The sequence below is a fragment of the Netta rufina genome (assembly GCF_964035555.1).
Source record: "Netta rufina genome assembly, chromosome: 3".
In the NCBI taxonomy this organism is placed as follows: Eukaryota; Metazoa; Chordata; class Aves; order Anseriformes; family Anatidae; genus Netta; species Netta rufina.
In genome coordinates, this window is record NC_140125.1 from 54,006,678 (window position 1) to 54,029,021 (window position 22,344).

The 22,344-nt window shown below is 38.3% G+C and overlaps 2 protein-coding genes across 2 annotated transcripts in view; both read left to right on the forward strand.

Annotated features, from left to right (window-relative positions):
• Positions 1-5,351, forward strand: part of ARMT1 (acidic residue methyltransferase 1) — a 9,515-nt gene extending 4,164 nt beyond the window's left edge. Inside the window, exon 5 of the mRNA XM_084284935.1 lies at positions 492-5,351. Within this exon, the coding sequence (XP_084141061.1) occupies positions 492-1,259 (768 nt within the window). The 3' untranslated portion in view covers positions 1,260-5,351. The remainder of the gene's footprint in view (positions 1-491) is intronic.
• A 5,131-nt stretch (positions 5,352-10,482) lies between these two features.
• CCDC170 (coiled-coil domain containing 170) overlaps positions 10,483-22,344 on the forward strand; it is a gene marked incomplete at both ends in the record, with an annotated part of 43,695 nt that continues 31,833 nt past the window's right edge. Inside the window, 2 exon segments of the mRNA XM_084284424.1 lie at positions 10,483-10,590; positions 19,471-19,602. Of these exon segments, the coding sequence (XP_084140550.1) occupies positions 10,483-10,590; positions 19,471-19,602 (240 nt within the window).

A 22,344-nucleotide genomic window follows, 5' to 3' on the forward strand; every position in this document is an offset into this window, starting at 1 on the left:
TGACAAAACTATTAGAAGCTCATTAGAGTGTACTTAAAACACTTTTATGTTTTCGTAAATGAGTACTAGTTCTAGTTCTTATTTGTCTTCATGTAATAAATCAATCATGTTTTATTACTGTTTTTTTTTTTTTTTTTATTCCCACTGATGTTTTCTGGAGTTATAGTGTGGAGAACACAATTTATAAAGCTTTCCAATCAGTGTGTTTACATTATTCTGAATCTTCCATCTTTGTCAGTTCTGATGCATGTTTCTGATGCCTACATAAATGCAGAGCCTTGTTTGGTTCCTTCCAAGATTTTTTTTTTTTTTTTTCTGTGTTGAGATATTTGCACAAGAAGTTGATTTCTATTAAAGCTTGGAGGAAAATGTGGAGTCAGAGCCTTCGTGTCCCTAAAAAAGAAATAAACAAAAATCTTTAAGTACTTGCAAAGTTTAGAATGTAGCTACAATGAAACTTACCAAATGTTTTTGTTTCTTCCTCATTCTAGGTGTCATTGTGGGGCAATAAGTGTGACCTTTCTTTTTCAGCTGGTGAGGACAGCTCTCAGAAATCTAGTCCTCTACAATGCCTGGAAGATATGGTACCTTTTGTCTTAGTGAATGATATGGAAAAGCTTTGGTCACTACTTAAAAATGCCAAAAATAGAAAAACAGATAAATGTAAAGTTAGAGTTGATATAATCCTGGATAATGCTGGATTTGAACTTGTAAGTGATTTTGTGTTAGCTGACTTCCTGTTATTATCAAAGCTAGCTGATGAAGTCCACTTCCATGGAAAAAGTATTCCATGGTATGTGTCAGATACCACAAAGAATGATTTTAACTGGACTATAAAACAGCTTCAGGCAGCTAATCATATGTGGATGTCTAGATGTGGGATTAACTGGGAGGGCAATTTGAAAAAGGGCGTTTGGGTTTACCATGATCACATGTTTTGGACTTTGCCACATGATTTTTCCAGTATGGCTGAGGTTGCTCCTGATTTGTATGCTGATCTACAGAAGTCAAACTTGCTTCTTTTTAAAGGCGATCTAAACTATAGAAAATTAACAGGAGATAGAAAATGGGAGCACACTGTTCCTTTTCATCAGGCCTTGAACAAGTTTCATCCTGCACCTCTCTGTAGTTTGAGAACACTGAAATCTGACACGCAGGTTGGCCTGAAACCTGGACAAGCTGAACAAATTCAGGCTTCTGAACCTGAGTGGATGATAAATGGGAAATATGGGGTGGTTCAGTTTGATCCTGCTCTCTGACTCCAGTTCCTAATATTCTGGCAGATAGATTTAGTCAAAGTTTTAACTTTGTTAAAAAGTTTAACTTTCTCTGTTCTATGCTTGGCTTCAGCAAATTTTTGTTCTTGTTTGCACTTTTTCTTCCAAACAATTTGTTGTTGTTGTTCCACAAAAGACTTTTTGGTGTTCTGTAAAAGTTCACAGTTTACATAAATCACTGCATTTCAACATATTTTGTGTTCCTATTGTCCAATGTCAGCAGAAGATGTTTAAGGTGAACATTTGGTTGTCCGTAATTTTTTTCTTCATCATTGAGTATGAGGGTTTATGCCTAACAAGTGAAAAATCTGCTTTGGAAACAGTTTTCTCAACTGCATCTTTGCATGTATTTACTCACTTCAGGATATTTTGTTCTCCATGTGCCATGAATTGCATGAAAGCTAATGTTTTAGCAAAAGCACAAATGAATTATTTTGCATATGGTCATTGCAGGAACATATTTTAAAACTGCCTGAAAGAGTTTACTTCTACTTTTTACATAAATTGTTTTTTATGTGCTGCTTGTGTCAATTGACAAAGTACTTTCATTGTTTTTAAAATGGTTGTCTTATTTGAAAATAGCAGTACATTAAGAGAAGAGTTTTGGGGTGATATCTGGTAAATGTTGAATCTAAATTTGAAAATTAAACTTAAGTTTTGATTTTTAAAATAGAAGTGGATGTTGCTAACCATTTTGCTTGGAAGAGGGGAGTTATCCCATCTGGTAGTAGGAAAATGGACAATTCCATTTTAAGAGTGGGGAAGGTTTTATTTATCTAAGAATCTCTACCAAAAACAACAACAACAAAACACAGTTACCTTGCTAACTGGATTTTAGATTTAATAAAAACTTGAACTGAAGGTGGCCTGTCCACCACCAGTGTTGGTGGTTCAAGCATTGCTGCCTCTTTCAATTGTCGACATTCTTATTGTCAAATATAGTGCTTTGTATTTTTTTAAGAAGGATGCCACATTTTTTATGGGGGAAATATAACCCCAGTTGCACTGAGAAGTACAATATATACTAAAGATACACATGCCATATAGGTTGCTGCTAATTAGAGTTGTGTCCCATTTTCTTTTCCTCCAACCCAGTCTCAGTTTACCTCACTCAGAAGTTGGGGGAAAATTTGGAATATTTTAGTGATTTTTTTTTTTCCAGAGTGACATGAAAGGGAAAATGCAATATCTGTTTCTAAAGGAAAAATTAAAAATAGATTCTATTGTCTTATTTTAGTTGTTTGAAATAGGGCCTTTTTAGAGGGCTGCGATGGCAGCGATAACTGCAGGTTAGTTAGAAAACAGCAAAATTTCCCATAGCATGTGTCTTTCTGTCTATGCTGCTGTCTGGAGCTGCTAAAATGAGTAGAACTTGCTGCTGGTAAACGAGGTTGTTATGTTATAGAGAACAGGAGTAGCCCACAGGTAGAGAAACTTCATCTTCTATTTTATAGATACAGTGAAATCTTACACAACAAAAAGGAGGGCACTGTAGTGGCCTTGCTTGGCTGCATTCTGGAACTGAAGAAACGTGTGCTCTGACAAAGGAATTAGAATGGCTGGATGGTGGAAGGTGAACTAAAAGCGACTTCTGCACTTAATGGTTAACCTAAGACAAGAGTAAACTTTGGTAGGTCTAAAGCTATTTTAGCTTTTGAAAATGAAGCTGGAATCCCTTCTGGTCAGTGAAATCACTGGAAAAAATGTCTCGTTTCCCATTCTGACATGCAGAGAATCAGCTGGTGCTATGAGATACTGTGTTCCTATAATAAAGATCAATATAATGGATAAACGTGCTCCAGTTGCTGATGACTTCAGTTATTTGTGTTCGTGTTGTTCTTTCTTTTCACTTCTGAAAGTATATTCATATTTTAAAGTTGCAAGGTCAAATAGTCAAAAACTAAGATGCTAGGAATTTCAGGAGGCAATACAATGCTAAATACTGGTGGGATTCTAGTTTTGGGACCTGAACTTAGTCATTTCCTTTGTATCTCTGGTTTACTACATCTAAAGGATGAATTCACGTCCGTCCCAAACCATTTGAATAACTGTAAGTTAGAAATCCAATTGAGAGCTAAAGGTCAGATGGCCTGTCTCTGTCTGGAGAGAGCTCAGGGAGGCTCCAGCTGTGGTGCTTTGATCAAATACATAAATGATGTGATGAGTCTGGGCACTGGAGCCCCAGTTTCTCATCTTTGAAAATGCTGTTAACTTGTTTCAAATGCACTTTGAAGCAACAGCTTTGGGTCAAGAGCAGAGAGGTGGATGTTGTGGAATAGGTGCATTGAAAACTTCCTGCCTAGTCCAAGGAAGCAAAATAATTAGCAGAAAGAACCTGATCTTCTCTGGATGGATTATTTTTGAGGTGCTCACTTAAACTGCTGGAGAGGTTTGAAAGTTGTAACTCATTTTGCAGTCTATTAAGTCAGCATGTCTTTTACCCCTCACAAAGGAAAGTTTTGTAATTATTAGCGTGGCGACCTAATTACATCAAGAATACACATACATAACTTCCAGATACCTGATTGCTTGGCTTCTATAGCTGTAACTGCAAAGTGTCATTTTCAGACAGGATGGAATATGCATTACACTTTTCCATTTGTTGGTTGGCTGTTACAAAAAGTTTACAAAAAGTAAAATTCAGATTTCCCATAAAGAAAAGAAGCGATGCTGAAATGCCGGTGTTGTATTCTCCCGTGCTACAAGGTAGGAGCAGGACTGGTGCTCTGGTGAGGTGCTGTGCTCTGCTTTTGGGTTAGCTATAGGTTAGTTGAAAATAGTGTATCTGTTTAGGAAGTGCTTTCCTAGGTATTCAGCATTAACTACTTGTATAAGTGCAACTTCATGAAAGGGAAGCCTGTGCCTACTTCGTTCAGGTGGAATGTACTGTTATTAGACAGCATAAAGCATATGTTATAATAATAGCATATGTTATAGTATAATTATTTTCTTGATTGTCCAGGAAAGTTGCTTCTGTACATCAGTTATAACTAATTGCCCAAAATGCTTCTACAACATACCCCAGGAGCTACTGATTCGTATACCCAAATTCTTGAGGTTTTCCTTTCATGTGCCATTTGAGTCTTTATAGCAGAAATAAGGGCATTTGCAGTAATTCCAAGGACCACCACAGACCAATGTCTTTTGACACATTTTTTTGTGTGTGTGTGCTACCTCTTGAGGAACTGTATTTGTAAATCAGTTCTTGAGAGATAACAATGACTTCCGTCTGTGATGAAACAATGGGAGAAGTAGGGTCACTGGCACAGCAAAAGCTAGTACAAAAACCAAGTACTTCATAATTTGTTACGTTAAGATATGTACAATAAGTCTGTATGTATTTGAGGCTGTAAGATGAGCTGTTATAAAATAAACTGATCTAGAAAATAAGTTGATGGTATGACTGGAAACTGATTGAAGAATAATGAAAAGAATACTGAAGAATATTGAAAGCTTATTTATTCTGTGAGGTTTTGAAAGAAATAGATGCAAGAGTACCAACATTTTTTTCCCTAACACTGCCATGTCTCAAACTTTTTACCTTGTTACAATACCGATATTCTTGTTAATTTCAAAACCCTAAAAAGCATTGAGAATCTGTCGAAATACATGTGACAGCTACTTACTAAGCCTAGTGCAACTGGTGTAATTGTTATGAGGATCATTTCCCAAACCAATAGGTGCTCCATATGTTCTCAGCAAAAATGGAAATACTTAACTGTTTGGCTCGGTGTAACTAAAATATTTCTAAACCACTTTGTTTTACATGCACTACTAATGTTCCATAAAACTTAACTGTTGCTGTTGAAATAGTTGCTTTAAAGTTCATAGTGTATTTGCATTCATGGTTGAACTACTTAATTTGTTCTTTGATGTGAAGCATATTTATCTCTAGTACTCTGTCAGCATAGGAAAATGTTCACTCTGTTGCCCAGGGTGTACCACTATTAAATGTTTTCATTCTAAAAAATTAAACTGTATATAAAATAATAATTCCAAAGTGGAATTTTATACAGAATTGCTAGTTTTCGTGAAATGTTTTGTTTGCTTAGAGGCCTTTTGTTTATCTAAAATACAGAGAAAAAGTATAGAATTATTTTCATTTAAGGCAAAAATATAAGTTGAAAATCACCTCTGACTTACTTAAGGAGTTTAAGAATAAAACTGTGAAAATCTGTTGTTTAAAATGTTTCTTTTATTTCTTTACAATATGGCAGCAAACAGAGTGCAGAAGTTCTTCCTACACCATGGGCAGTTTATATTTCTTGGTTGTGAAAATAAATGGAGTACATTTATGTCATAAATACATGTAGACAAATTAATCCAGGTTCTGGCTCAGCTTCATAGTTATGAATTCCAAAGATAAATTGTGAGGAGGGGGTTTATTTATGTGTCAGGCTTTGGAATGGGTTACCCAGGGAAGCAGTGGAGTCACCATCCTGGGGGGTGATTGGACATCCTGGGTTTGAAGGAAAGATTGGACCTGGTGCTTAGGGACATGGTTTAGTGGATGGCATTGGTGGTAAGGTGATGGTTGGACCAGGTGATCTTAAGGTCTCTTCCAACCTTAATCATTCTATGATTATTTTTTTGGTTTGGGGTCTTTTTTTTTTTTTTTTTTTTCCCTCTTCCACTTCCATTGGGAAAGATGTCATTATGATCATATAAAATGAATAAACATTCAGTGTTTATATGCTGCTTTTATCACTTTTCAGTAAACTAAATGGTCATAATTTTTAAAGCTTATGTTTGAAATGTGATTTTTTTTTTTTGAATTTTGAAATGTGAATTTTCAAAAAAAAAAAAAAAAAAAAGAAAAAGTGAAGACATTTCCGTGCTTGTAGGATTTTTTTGTTCTTTCTTGGGATCCTACCTATTTTTTCCAAGTCTTTTACGGCGTCAAAGATTTGGAACTGAGCAGACTAAAGTAAGATATATCAAGGTGCATGTTAGGGGGTTTAATGATCCCACACAATGCCTCCATGGGTTTAGCTGAGTTGTGCAGGTTCACATGGGCTGAGGACAGTTAAACTCAGTATTTCACAAAAAAAAAAGCACTGCCATTTTGTTTAGGCAGAGGAACAACTAGTCTTTATCAGGTTAGTTAATCTTCAAGCTTGTCCACTGTCAGATTTCCGATAGTAACTGGTATCAGACACAACTGACACACACAGACATACGCCCATAATCCTCTTAGTTTGTGTTATTGTCTCCTTTTCCCATGAGTCTAATTTTTCTTTATAGTTGTATTAATACCTTTTTCACCTTCAAGTCTGTAAATGTAGTATGAAATTGCCTCCAGAGAGGCAGTATCTTCCTTTAATAAGAGTCATACTTTCAAGTATTTGCTCTCTACATCACATTGTCTGCCACTAGCTGTGATTTCTGCGTCAACTGACAAAAGAGAAATGGAAGTAAGTCCTGTCTTCATTTCTTGATTATTTTTTGAAGTAGGTAAGTTGAAGATAAGGCATTCCAAGAAAACTTCTGTGCCACAGGATGTGATACTGGTGATCTGGTGATCTTGGGGGTGTGTGTGACGTGAGGGGGACAGTGCAGCTTGGTGTTGGGGCACACTGCGCTTCTGGAGCTGATACCTTTGGGAAGGCAAGCATGAACCTTGGTATGTCATGCCCATGACTTATGTGCCCAATATTTGTAAAAATGTGACTGTTTCAGTTATTCCAGCTGAATTTGAAGACCATTAGGTCCTAGAGATTAAATGTACCCTGATACTCTTTTGGGGAAATAACAGTTCATTTTCCTTTTTAATGTTGCTAGCATAATAGTCTTTTCTACTTCAGCTATAGTTGCCTGTACATGAGTGTCTGAAATGTGTATATGTATTCAAGTCATGTTACCTTCTCAATGTGGTATTGATGTCAGTGGCTTGAGGTCAAAACCACTTATTTCTATACAGTATTAATCAAAAATGCATCTTTCAAAACTAAAATATTTTGATTCAATCTTTTAATCAGTTATTATGATGTATTTTTAAAAGATGATCTGTGAATAGAATTACTAAATCAACAAAACTTTCTATTTAGAGAGTAGAGCAACTTTAGTAGGTACATGAGTTCAAGAGATTCTGTATGGTTATTTTCTCAGGCTGAGGCTCTCCCTGTAATTTCTGTAACACAACATGAAGAATTCCATTCACGTAAAAGATTCCTTGAAATGATTTTTAACTAAAAATTCAGAATTAATCTTTCCTAAGTTTTTATGTCCTCACTGTTAAAGAAAAAGAAACACTTGAATCCTTTTAAGAGCTCTACCTGTAGTATTTAGCAAACAAGCCTAAAACATTTTTAGTGTTATCATGCTGTACTAAGATATGTTTCGTGGTTGAATGTCTTGAAGTACTGTACTCCCTCAAACTACCACATTCTTTTCCAGTGTTAAACGAAATTTCTGCTTTTCTTCATCCTCTTTTTCTTGCCCCTCTTGTTACTCTTGCTACAGTTCAGCATTTGTTTTTTTAAAGGTGAATAATTTTGTAGCCCTACTCTAAGGTGCAGTTTTATAAACATTCTCTCAGTATCACAAAGGGCATAGAAGTAGCTGAAGTTTGGCTCTTGAACCAGCTGTGGCACTGCAGGATTAGTGATGAGGAAATGCGCTCAAGCATGTACTTAGCATTAGGACAAGGTTTCACAGTCATTTAATCATGCATCTGCACACTGCTCTGGTAGTGGGACAGTTTGGGCTGCTGTCAAGATGCTGAACTAGAGATTTTTGATTTCAGGAAAGATGTTAAAACTTACACCAAATATATGCTGGTGTTTATGCAAGACGATCAATACAAATTTAACCTGTCAAATATATTGAATATTTTGAAGTGCAGAACGAGTTCCTGTGGGCTCAGCACTTTGCACCATGTGGCTGTAGCACCTTTGAGCCAGTACAGTGAGTCCTGCACTGCTGGAGCACGGGGCGAGACTGACCCACGGCCGCCTGTGCTTTCCAGCAGTTGCTGACCCCAGTGAGGTCCTGCTGTTCCCTCGTGCTGGCTGCAGCGCGTACCCAATCCTGCGCTGAGGCCTTCCATGCATCCTGTTAGTAAAAGCTGCTCTCTGTTTCGGAGACAGTAAGGAGGAAGTGAAACACATCAGAGGGAGCAGTTGTCATCTCGGCTACTGATGGTCACTGTGGCTTTTCCCAGGCTGAGGTGGAGACTTAAGGCTCCCTCCGCTCTGTGCTGCCCAGACAGAGCCACAGCATGGCTCATGCCACTCTCAGCTCTGTTTCCCCTGCTCTATTCCCAGCTTTACTTTGTCCCAGTTAATCTTTTTTTTTTTTCCTCCTTTAATCAGTTTAGCGCACATTGCTCCACATGGCAGGTTCTATTTGAGGTATGGCATCACCTAGCTCTGTGCTTCAAGCAATGTCGCATTTTAAAATATGGTGTCTACATTGGCACTCCTGGGCATGGAGGAGGGGAGGGAGATTCTCTGTTACTGGCAGAAACAGTGAAATAGCATCAGGTGCACAGAGGGGAGAAGGAAAAAAGGTAGTGTGGACATGCACATTTAGATAACAGCAAACAGTCCTTAGCACATTTTTTTTTTTATTATATTGAGCTTGCAGCCTGAGTGTGGCAGTCTCTAAATAATGAATTGATCACTCAGACGTATTCTTAATACATAATAATAAAACAGTACTAGCCTTAGCTTTTCAATTTTATTCTCTGGGAAACACAAATACATCAGTATTCATAGAAACAGAAGAAAAGCTGTCATACTTTCTGATTTGAGTATAGAAATCACATACGATGGCACTGTTCCTTGCAGGTGTGTGTGACAGGCTCCAAAGTAAGTGATATACAGCACCAATATGCCTGCACATCTGAAGGTTTCTTTTCCTTCCTTTTTTCCCTTCCGCTTTTCCTTCCCTTTTCTTAAGGCTAGCTGCAGTTCCTCTGTTCCCATGTTTACCTACTTTATTTGGAAGGGACATGAAGAGGAGGCCTCCCCTGTCTGCTAGTGTTATTTTTGCTCTAATGAAGGCAGCCTGTTCTCCCTGTGCTGTGTGGACTGCTCATTTCCCAGTCTCTTGAAGAAGAAGAGAGGGAAACCGCCTGAGCAAGAGCATGGTGTCATTTGCTCCGTGGGCCTCCACCTTGATTTCTTGAGGAAAAAAAGGTAATTTTCTCAGATCTGTGAAGTGCTCTTGTTCGGAGTATTTGAAGTGGAAAAAAGCTTCTGTGAACATCCCTTCAAAAAGACGGGTCACTTCCAGGCATTTCCCAAATCAGTGGACATCTTGTGTTCTCCACCTCCCAATCACTGTTGCTGCAGTTCTGGGCATGAGGCTTGGCCCTCTAGTCTGGCAGAAAAGGACCTGAGGGTGCTGGTCAACAGGCTTCTGACCATGTGCCAAGAAGGCCAACAGCAGCCTGGCTTGTATCAGGAATAGTGTAGCCAGCAGGACCAGGGAGGTAATCGTCCCCTTGTATGCACCTCTGGTGAGGCTGCACCTTGAGCACTGTGTTCAGCTTTGGGCTCCTCACTACAAGGACATCGAGGCCCTGGAGCGTGTCCAGAGCAGGGCTATGAAGCTGGTGAAGGGCCTGGAGCACAAGTCCTGTGAGGAGCTGCTGAAGGAACTGGGGTTGCTTGGTCTGGAGAAGAGGAGGCTCAGGGGAGACCTCATTGCTCTCTGCAACTGCCTGAAAGAAAGTTGTAGTGAGGCGGGTGCTGATCTTTTTCTCTCAGTTCTCAGGTGGCAAGTGATAGCATGTGAGGAAATAGAGTACAGTTGTGCAACGGGAGGTTTAGAGTGGGTATTGGGAAGAATATCTTCACAAGAAGGGTGGTTATGCATTGGAGCAGGTTGCCAAGGGAGTTACCATCCCTGACGGTATTTAAGAGATGTGTGGATGCAGTGCTTAGGGGCATAGTTTTGTGGTGGGACTCCGGTCAGATAGATGGATGGGCTTGATGATCTTGAAGGTCTTTCCCAACATAAAGGATTCTGTGATTCAGTGGAGGTGGCTTTGTGGTGCAGCGTGCTGCTGTCTTGTTTACAGGAAAAAAAAGAGGTTGTGGCTGTAAGGTCAACACACCTGCACTGCTCCCGTTAACTCAATCTTCAGATCTCACATTTGTGCTGCTGGCCGGGTGTGTTTTCACTACTGCTCATGCCGAGTGGCAACTAGCCCCAGCAGAGGGGCGAGGCAGTATTTACATGAGACTGGCCCCATGGTATGCGCGGCCTCCATACCAGCGAGCCGGGCCCGCCCGCGTTGCCTTGGGGACGGAGCCAGCGCGGCGGCCGCCATCAGAGGCCCGAGGGCCAGGAGCACCGGGCCCAGGTACCGGCTGCCGGCCGTGCTCCGAGCAGTTTTGGGAAAAAGCTTTCCCGGGCTCCAGGAGTTTTCTGTTGGCTGTTTCTGTGGAGGGCGGCTGGCTGGAAACGGCTCTCACCGGTTATCTTTTCGGTTTTAAATTTGTTAATACCTTTATTTTAACAATTTCTGCAGCTGCAGGACTTTGCTTGGTGGTGGGCGTGTGCTTCAATCCCACCTCGGCAAACTCGAGCCGGTCGTTAGAGCTTATCTTTGCAAACTCAAGGACGAAATCTCTCCTCGTTAATGTTGCAGAAGGGAGGGTCTGTCATCTAGCAGGAATTTACGGTTATCTAAGAATTTCTTCCTCGCCTTTCTTGCTGCTTTGAAACCGGTTCGCTGGCTTTGATGTGAATTTAGAGGAGACACCCAAGGAAATTGCTCGGAAGAATCCAGCTCGTTTCTGCTGAAGATAGAGAAGAAAATTTGTAACAGTTTCTTTTTTCTGAAGGGAAAACTATTTGGTAGTGCACGAACAGCTTGGTATGCCCCTCGTAGTTGAATGCCAGTTGTGTAATTACACTATATAGCAAAAAATACAGAGGTTTTGTGTGTTGCAGGATTGATTGCTGTTATATTAACCATGCTTGTTTTAACCTTGCTGCAGAGTTTTCATTAGCACGGCTTAGTTAGGGAACTGACAGCAGCTCTGTCCCGCGTCCCACTGACCTGGAGTCAGCAGGCTGTGAGCAGTTCTGCGGAGGCTCAGGAGCACGTCAAGAAAATTGTGTTTATAAATTGTGGGCTACAAAAGGCAAATCGATCCAGGGCACCAGTTGGTCCTAACTGTGTTTATGCCCACACACTCAAATATATCACAAATATCTGGCTTGTATTGCACATAGGTAAAACACAATAGGCGTTGTAGGAAAAGTGCAAGAGTGTTGGCATTCCTTGGTGGTCTGTTTTCAAATCTTTCTTTTAAACAAATCTCTTACAAAAGTCATATAACACTATTCAAGAATGATGAAGTAAAGCCCGTAGAACAAGTGAGCTGCAAAAATCCCTGCCTAAGCACTTAATTTTGTTGTATTTTACTCCTAATTCTTGTCTTGGCAATTACCATTTTTATTATTTTGGCACTAAACACATCAGCTCTTCCACATTATTCATTTTGGAAAATCAATGATACAAAGTGTCTTGGGAGATTTAAATTCCTTAATTTAGCCCTGCTGCCAAAGGGTAAAGTGCAAAAAAGAACATATCAAATAATATTTACAGTAACTGATCCTTTTGTTTGTGCCTTGAGAAGACTGCTGTCTTTTGTCATACTAAATTTATTGTTTACATTTAGATGCAAAGTCACCTCTTCCTAACAGAGAGAAAAATGAAAGATGTTGCTGCTTTAACTTCTGCTTGTAGTAGTAGAGGGTAAGATTAAAATTTTGATTGTTGTGCAACTTTCATCTCGGCCCATTACTCAAGCCTTTCAGTAGATAAACAACACCAGACAGTGATTTTTATCTTTTGGTAATACCTTTTTAATGATTACTGCAAAGGGAGAGGGGTAGGGCTAAGCAATACCCTCCTGAAAGGAATTTAGAAAATCTCTTTGCTAATTATTTTGGCTTTTGGGAATGTTTTACTTATTTTTGCATGTTTTTAGATCTACGCTAAGGCATAAAAAACCCTCCACAGGCATATAACTCCCCCACCACCCAACCCAACATCTTTAATATTACATGCAACTTTTAAGGTTGATATTCATAAAGCAGTATTAATGCAAATATTTTGAGATCTCTGATGGCAGGCAAATTGTGCAAAGTATTACTGATAAAGAAGGTAGGCTTAGCCAAAATATACATACAAACTGGTTAATTTATGAATTTTTTTAACTTTTTTTTTTTTTTTTTTTTTTCTGTAAGAGACTGGTTCGTTGTGGTCTGTTTTCATGTGATTTAACAAAATCTGACTTGTTTAAAAGTGCCTCACCTTTCTCACACTCATGGGTGTGTTTAGCTGCTGTGGCTATTCTGAAGCTATGTGCATGCTGGCTGGCTGGCTGCTGTTGCCAAGTTAATTCTGCACTGGCCAAGTGTTATCTGCTTTCCCTTCATTCACTAATGACTCTGAAAACTGTCAACTGCCTGATTTTCATGAAACTTGTAGACATTTAGCTTTTTATTGTGCAGGTTTTATGAAACATATATATTCTGATTTTTTTTTTTTTTTAGTTAGTATAGATTCTTTTGCAAAATACAATAAAAGTTCAATGATCCCCTGAATGCTGAGGTAGATTTCTTTCCTTTAAAATCAATTTATACAAGAAAGTTTTACAAGTGGCCTTGTTAGAACATATTTTGATTGTTTTGTCAGAACATTAAGCTAATCTGGTTCTGGATGACAACAGACTTTTAATATTACATTTCTAACTGTAGTTAGAATAGTCACAATCAAAACATGGTGCTTAAGCTCCCTTTTCTGGTTGTTGAGCACATGCCGAATGAATTCCTATTGTTCTCCATTGTCCTGGGATTAAAATTTCCTTGTGATTTCTGAGGGACATGAATTTTGTATTGAATTTTTTCAATTGCATGTTCATCTCAGTATTTTATATTGGATGTCATCTTCATTCTGGTTGCAACAAATAATAATCATCTGTGCTGCTGTGTTGGGAAAATGTATTGAATTTTCAGAAATTAGAACAATTTTTATGCATATATATACCCGTAAGCATAAAGTTGCATTAGGAAGAAAAATAGCTTCAGATTTTTTTTTTTTTTGTTTTCAGAATACAAACTATTATCAACTGTTTTCAACCTCTTTTTTTTTTTTTTTTTTTCCATTTAGAATCAAAGGAAAAATGGAACCAACAAAGGTTTGTGAGTCATTATTTTTGGTCTGCCAATCCAAATGTGCCTAAGTGAAAACAGGAAGATGAAATCCCTGCCCTGAGTAGTGTCCATCTGCTATGGCCAAGAGGCAAGGAAAGACTGTACTTGCAGATCATTCAGTGTAGTGGTTAGTGATTACTTTTTGAGGGCTTTCTATTTTTGTAGAGATTTAAAAATATATATATTTTTGAGAAAGAGGGGGGAGCAGAGGTAGCAGTGTTTGCCAGGGTAAAAATTAGAAGTGTGGCAGGAAAGGACATTGGTAATAAAGGAAAAGCTGATAAAAGCAGAATGGGAGTGACTGACTTGAACAGCTGATGGATTTTGAAGTGTATGGGAAGGTATAAATCTAGTGAATATTGTTAATGTTCTGCCAATTCTGTATTAAGTGAAGTTTGCCAATTACAGGCCAGATTCCAAAATGGTGGAAATGGTTATCTGGTAAAAAATGAAAAAACAAAACAAAAAAAAACAACACAAAAAACACACCACGTAATAGCAATGATGTCCTTATGTTGTTCATCCCCTAAATAATGTCTATTGCTAACGCAGCCAAAGGTTTAAGTAAATATTACTCTCAAATATTGTAAATATACATTTATCTTCTGTTTGGCATTGGAAGTGAAGTGAAAGCTTATTTGGTGGTAAATGGCTGCTAAATGGGAAGGGATACAAATTTCATAATGTGAATGGGTGAAACATTTAAACCCCAGACTGCTCATTGAATTGTAATATATGAAGGTTTCTCCTGTGTACTGCCTCTTATTCTTTTAGCACATTATTCATTTTATTCACTTAACTGTAATCAGTATAAACTATGTAGTACTCATAAGACATTACAAATCTGATTTTTTTTCCAGGGAGTGACAAAATCCCCACAGGTACGTTGTAAATCTTACCCCTGTAGTAGAGTCATGCCCAGTTAATGGAGTTGCTATATGAATGACTAATGACCAGACTTGTGAATAGATGCTGGCAAAATGTGGAAAGCTATTTACTTAAATAGTAAGACATGTATGCTCCCTCCCCTTCTCCCCCGAATGTGATAATTATAGCAGCTTTCCTAGTGTGGTGTCACAGTGATTAGTTTCGTATTTGCTAAGGCACATGAGAACTGCTTCTATAAATCTCACTAAAACCAGAAACGTGTGAACGGTAATTCCTATTGACTTTAGCACCTGGCTTATTTTAAACCTCTTTTAAATCATTCTGAATGTATATCTTTACCTCTCTAAAATACTTGCTATTTTAAAATCTACCTTTGTAAAACAGATGTGGGTTTTATCAATTCCATCTGTAAAGGGCTTTCTTACATTGATTATTGCTGAGGAACAAGGTCCTTCTTCAGCTGTGATTTTATTATGTCATCAGTTTTGAGAGATATTCCCTCTTTCTGTAGAGTCAGAAGCAGTTGTCTTTGTTTATGGAAGAAAAAGAAAATGTACACCAATACAGTAATATAAATATAATAACATATACATAATGTAAACAGTGTTACTATTTGCTAGCAGTGGCTTTAGTTTTGGAGCCATGCTGTACCACAGGATGAAACAAAGCTCTCTACCTCAAAGAATTCCGTGTGGTTGTACAACATGAAACAAGTGGAATAAAGCAAAAAGAAGACAAAGTAGCAAAACGATGGCCCATGCCTTGCCTTACTCCCTCAGAATGATGATAAAGCATTGAGAAAATTGGCAGCCCTTTTATCTCCAAGGCTGTGCTCTGCTGTACATGACCGTGAGCTGTGCTGTGTGTATCAGTCTGGCTTGATGAGAGTGGCAACTCCTCTGTGAAGGAGCACTGCTGAGTGTCTTTGAGGAGATGAATGTGATTAAGCTTGATGGATGTAATCCAGTCTCTACTAGGGAACTGAAGAAAGATTAAAGAGTTGACGATATTATAAAAAGTAATCCAAAGTAATTTACCTTCTGCCACAGTCCAAACTAGTAGTTTTGTCTTATTCCTCAGGGATTTCTGTATGTGTTTCTTGATAGAGGGTTATTTTACTACATATTCACCTGTTTAGAAATTTTTTTTTTTTTTTTTTTTTTTCTATTTAGACTGGACAGGAGCTGAACTTCTAATTTATCTCAGCCTGGAAACCAGTGCCAATGTAGAATGAAGTAGAAGGGCTACATGTCACACTTTAACTTCAAAATAATATGTGCAAGAGTCTCTATTAACCTCCTGTAAACTCTGGATGCTCCTTTAACATCATGGTTTCTGGCTTAAGGAAACCTTAAAGAACTTGGAACTTTCTTATCAAACCATCAGATGACTGTCTCCATGCAACATGTAGCCAAAGGAAAGGCATCTGAGACACACCCTTTGTGCTCAAAAAGAGGAAGCTGCTGACAGGGAGTTCTTAGGTTCAGCCCTGCAACCCCATAGGAGGCTCTGAAGTTGAAGTAGCTTTTACTAGCTGTGGTGTGTAAGCTCTCACTTAAGACTGCTGTGGCACTTGAGGACTGAAGGAAAGCAAACATGATGCTTTTTTTTTTTTTTTTTTTTTTTAATTAGGAGGATATTTCATTTACATGTATTTACCTTATTGAGAAAGCTGTGTTGAAAGTGCAGTGTTGAGTGGACAGGCGGTTCTGTTATGTTTTAATAAGCTGCAAGCTCTAAATGCAAGTTTTTATGCTTTCAGTTTTAGTGTGTGTAGTTTTCAGCTATATACGTACTCTACTATTCAGATAATTCCAGTTGCTGCTTATAGTAACCATCTGGCCTTCTCTTTTTGTGTATTTTGTAGCAGTCGGTCATGAACATAGTTGCACACTCCATAGGAAGCTTGTAAGTTTATGTCAGCAGAACGTGTGCTTCTGGCATTTTCTGAAAATGTTGTTTCAGAGAATGGATTTTGGTCAGTTAAAAGACACATGGGAGCTACTTGTTCTCCACCTGCTTATTTCCTTTTGATCATCTAGGTTGTGCAACTGTGATCATCAGGAAACTCAGTGCTTCCAAGGTTGCTGGGTAGGTTTTTGCTCCTCCTTCCTTCCCCTCATTTCAGGGGAACAAGGTAAAACAAGGTAAAAAACAAAACAAAACAACCACACACACACACACACACACACACACACAAAAAGCAGGGAAAGGAACAGAAAGCTAAGTGTTCTCTTTCTGGGACCTTTGGCTCTGTCAGCCTTAAAGATGGCTTGTGATTTACTTTGTCATCCACTCGTGGAGACAGATGAATGTACAAGAATGGGAACAAGATAAATATGTGAGAAAACAGTTCAGGCAAAGAGCTAATGGTGTGTGCTGTTCACTTTTGATGTGGGTTTCTCTTTTTAACTCTAAAAGCCTAGGTATGTCCAAAAGGTGAGAGAAGGCAAAAAACTATTTCTGCTCCCAGTTGTGTTAGTAAGGGTTACACATCCAGTTATACAGTCTGCCAAAGAGAGCCACCGTTTAATTTCTTTTTTAATTGAATGTGAATTGTTCCAGGTTGCTAGTTTCCTAGTCCTTACAACCTTTTTTTTTTTTTTTTTTATGTATATAGACTGGCAATCGAATAAAAAAACCAGGGCATTTTATGTGTGTATATGCATAAATATGTGCCACCATGCACCGACCAAACTATAAAAAATTATAAAACCTATGTTAATAGGATTCAGAGACAACTGATGAATCAGATCTGTCTAGTTTATATTAGCTTCACCTGCCATTCAATGTGTTTGGCTACACTATGAACAAAATCCCTACAGGCTTTTTCTATTGCTCCTCAGTGTTCATCAGTGCTACTTCTTCCAGTGGCCTGCCACAGAAAATTTTCATGCTTTTCTATTCAAATGAATATTTTAATCCATGGATCTTACTAGTACTTACCAGCTTGTTACAGGAGGGTAATATTCTATTTAGAACGGAAATATATTTTATTACAGAAAAATATTTTCTTTCCAGGTAATTGTTCAGGAATAACCTTTGCATCTAAATAATGGTACTACGGAGAATGAATTTTAATTTTCAAGTACAACAAGCCTATACAAATTGCTTCTTTCTACATGGAGTTAGTACTACTTAATTACATAGAACGGCACTGTAGCTCATTAAAAAATCATGAACAGCTTTCAAAAATAATTTTAGCTGTAAATCTGCCTCCATGTGTTGCTTGAAAATAACATGTTGCAGGTTGGCACCCCCTTTGCTGGCCATCAGGAATGGCATGGAGTGAAGACAACACCTTGTCTGTCGCCACTGGAATACCTAGTTTCGAGGGCAGGCATGAACTGGTGGAGATTTGCATTTTGTGACACGTACCTAAAAGCATTAGTATTGCAGTTTTGTTTTAGTCCTGTGTGGGAGCTGATGGAATAAAATTCTCTTGTTCTGTCCTCTAACATGTGTGTTCCCAGTATCACCTAAATAGACTTCAATTCTGAAGATGTTAAATTACATCATTTTATACTTGTGGTTGACTGAAAAAATGCTCTGTCTAATGGAACTCCTAGCAAGACCTCAGGTCTCAATTTTCATATTGAAAGATTTAAATAACAAAGACGAAGAAATCCACTGCATTTGTGCTCTACTGTAGAAGAAATGTACAAAAATGAGAAAGCGTATTGAAAAGAGTCAAAAAGGCAAAATTAAAGAATTGTAGTCTTGAAAGTGGTCTGAAGGAGACTGTGCTGGAAGCACAAAGCCAGCACTTGCCATCTATTAGTAGGGTTTGAAAAAGGATGAAAGAAAGTCAGTATAGTAATGGTGATTGCCGGGGACAAGAAAGTATCATTCAAAAAGCTGAAATTATGCCCAAAATTCATAGTAAGAACTCAAAAGGACCTGTAGCCATGGCTGATTAAAAGTAAAAGCACAGCTGGGCAAGCCCAAAACTGACTTTGAGAAACAGAAGGAGGCCTGAGTAGAGGTGGACTCTTCAACCTGGTAGAAAGACAGTGGAGGTGAGATGTGATAGAAAGCTGCAGAATCACGTGTGGCACAGAGAAGATTGATAGCCATTGTTTTTTCTCCACTCTTTCAATGTAAAATTATGGGGGCATTCAGAGTAACTGCAGTCTGAAAAACAAAGTTGTTCTTTGTATAAGAGACACTTAAGTAGATCATTGCCAAGAAAACATTTTGGATGAAAGTTGACATGGACTGAAGGAGTGACTGGAGAGGTTTGTAGACAGGGGACTTTTGAGTGTTACTAAATTCATGGAAACTGCAGGGAATAACCTGAACTGAAAATAATTGGAGGCTATGAAATTGCTGAGGGGGAATATCTTGCATACTTGTGCTGAATCTGCTTGGGAACCTGCTAATGGCCACTGTTAATGGAAGGAGGAGCAGGTTAGCCCTTTATGGAGATTCATATGACCTACCTTTATTTTCTTCCTCCTTATTTATGAGTTAAATTATTCTGTCTTTATGTAATACAACTGCAAATTCTGTCCTGAAAGTTGCAAGATACCCTCATAAACACTGAGGATTCAGAGTTACGCCTTCACAATTTGTGAGTGTGTTGGCAGCAGTCTGTTGCGTGGTGGGAAATGCTGAGAGACGAGAACAACACTGACTAGAAGCAGCATGCAGAAGAATCAAATAACTCTGTAGTTGTGATTTTTAGTTGTGCTTGAAATTTTTAATCTCTCATTACTTTTTCCCCCCCCATACTGCTGAATTGAAATATAGATACACAAAGCAGCCTAACATTAGCCTACCTCTAGAGGCCATGGGCATGGGCTCATGTAAAGAATAGAAAGGCCTTTCTATCCAATTTAAGCCATCAACATCGGTACTAGAGTATATCAGGAGAGCAACAAGCATGTTGCTCTCCTGATATACTCTAGTACCGATGTTGATGGCTTAAATTGCAGGTGAAAAAAAAGTGGTGACTGATAGCGAAATGACTGTTTACCTTACATTACAATAAGAGTGAGTTACTCTGGAAACAACATGCTTGGAACAGAGGCCCTTTAGTAGTTGAAAGAAACAAAAAGGTTCTGAAGCAAAAATGTTTTAAATTGTGATGTCTAATGGCTTTGTTTTCACATTGTCTCCCCAGGAGTCTTACGATCACTTTCTTTTGGATATTCCTGTCACCAGAGAGCAGATGAACTGCTATCGAGCTGCAGCAGAGACTGCTCAAAGCGAACTTGCAGCACTTTCAGTGAAGTATGATTGTGCCCAATCAGAGGTATATTTTAAAATACCTCCAAATACTTCTTGACATTTGAAGATTTTCTACAGTATCTTTCTGCTGAGAATAGAAAGTTTGCAGAAAGTCTAAAAATTCTTGAGTTGATTACAAACCTTTTGGTTCTTATAATATTTTTTTTTTTATTATTTCTTTTTAGCCCTCTGATGTGATTTTTACTCTGCTTGATTCTGTGCTCAAGAACCATGAGTTTATATTTCCAAGATTCGAACCACTCTAGCTTTTTATCATCATCATGCAATACTAAATGCAATATTTTGTAATTAAACCTGAAAGTAAATATTTAGAAATAGTGGTTGTGTAAAAGTTCTGACAGATGTCCTGTTGTTGTTGCTAGTAACTTCAGAGGTAACTGCCCATCCTCACCCATTTCTCCACTTTATTGAGTTATGACTCTGAAAATTTGCATTGCTTGCATCACCAGTGAAGTTGTGTTTGAGCTAGTGAGGTTGATTTTAACTGGAGAACATATATGCATCCTCTTCTGCTGTCTCTGTTGTGTGGATGGAAGTTTTCAGGAGAGAGAATTTATTACAGGATAATTTTCAGAGTTTCTGTGTTTTCATGCTTAATTTTTGTTAACGTAGGACCAAATAAGGTTGATTTGATACAATGCAGCAATGCAGGTGGTGGTCAGTTTCAAAACAGAGTCAATGTTTGCCTCTAAGAGAAATGAAAAGGTTCATGTTTATTTCCACAATTTAGGTGTATATATTCATAAATATACATAGACATAAGTATACATAAAATACATAAGGATACATAAAATTTCATAGAGATGCAAACATTCATCCAACTAGTTCTTCAAATGTCTGTACACATTACAAATATGTATTTCTCTTGCATTCTGTAAAGTGCTTTGAGAGACACTTGCATAGCTTCTGAACCTTAAAAAAGAGTCAATGAAATAAAATTTATTTTATTGTAGATAGCTGAACATGGGAAACAGGAAGAACATGTAATATTATAGAAGAATGAATTGTTTATTCAGTATCCAGTCAGAACTGCAGGGATGAGTGTCTATCAGCTGAGCGTGACTTTGACCAGTTGATCCTGAAATTACTGCAGAGATCCTTTACAGTTAATTGCTATCTAGGATCAGTACTCTAAATTTATTTTTTTGCAAAGTAGTACAGAATTCCATGTTCTCATGGACAGATTTTTTTTTTTTTTTTTTTACTGGAAATCTCAAAAGGCTTTATTGCCAGCATGACCGACTGATTTATAGAATCTTTCAGCGCTGTTCTTGCAAAACAAAAGAATAGTCAAGAAAGCAGCTGTTCATGCTCTTCTTAATAAAGACCTTCATGACCCAGCTGAGGTCAGAGCCCAGTTATGCTGAGCACTCTTAAAATTCATAATATGGGATTATTCTTGGTTTTTTTTTCTGCTGTTGGAACTGACCACAAAGGCAATAGACAGAGGAAAAAATATCACATTTTGCAGATGGGGAGTTGAACCACAGAGAAAATTTTAAGGTTATGAACACTTTAAGCTACCATAAATTGATTTAACTGCCAAACAAAGCAATTGTGTTGTTCCTTCAGCTGCTTGTTTCCTTTCCCATACTGTCCTATCCCTTGCCTTGGCACAAATGTCTGTGTCTTATGGTGTGCTGGACTGTGGAACAGATCCAGCTGAAGGATAAAGCCTTTCCTTCTGGGTCGTTTTTTGAGCCGGATCAGTTTCCTGATCTATTTCACCTCATTGCCATAGGAGTATTTCTGCTAGTGCAAAGAAGAGGGCGGAGTATGGACATGAAGCCTATGAGACTGGGAAAAGATGGAGCATCTTTTCTCAAAATCAGCGCTGTTTTATGTCAGCTCCAAAGACAGTGGCTGTTCAATTGGTTCACCAGCCTCCTGGAATTTCACTCTGAGCATCTTAGGTTTGGTCACACCAGAACCTCTTGGTCAAACCATGAATTTTCTGACCTCCTGTATTGCAGCTTGATGTCTTAAATATTCAGTGATGTTTGCCACAAGTTAAAAGCCCTGCTGCTTATAGCTGGAATTGTCAGGAAAGCTGAAATCAATCCTTAGCACTTCTAGTGGTAAAAGTTTTGCTTTAAATTATATGTTGTTTTTAACAAGTAAAATAGTTGAACTGAAGTTTTGTGTGTGCCTAGTGCATCTGCCTGAAGCTTAATCTTTTGTAGAAGTCTGTAGCATAAGTAATTCAATGGGAAATGGTACTTCAGCAAAAAGAAAGAGGGGAAGGTAAAGAAAAATGAACGAACTCCATGAACTGCTGTGAGGCTCTAACATCTCTGGATCAGGTTCTTAACATTTGGCAGTAATCTCCCTCCTCCTCCTCCTTACAAGGCTCTCTTGCTGTTTCTGTGTAAATCCAGCTACATTTCATTGAATCATCTGACCAAAAAATAACTGTTGGAAAGAGGTTACCTTAAAGCACAAATCTCCAGAAACTTCTTTGCCTCTGAATATGCTACAAATCATCAAAAAGTTCCACTCTCATAAAACAGGATACTTTGCTATTACATCTCCCCACAGCTATACGTTATTTGTGGAATTGTGCACCAGAACTGGGAGCAGGGAGGAGGCAGGCAAAAAAGAAAAAGAGGGAATGGTGGTGTTAATAACTGCATTGTAAGAAAGCTGCATAAGGGGGGGTGAGTTAAGGTTGTGTGTGAGAAGTAACGTGGGTATTTCCTAATTCTGTATTTGTGAGCAGATTTATCTTCCAGGCAGAGAGTTTGTA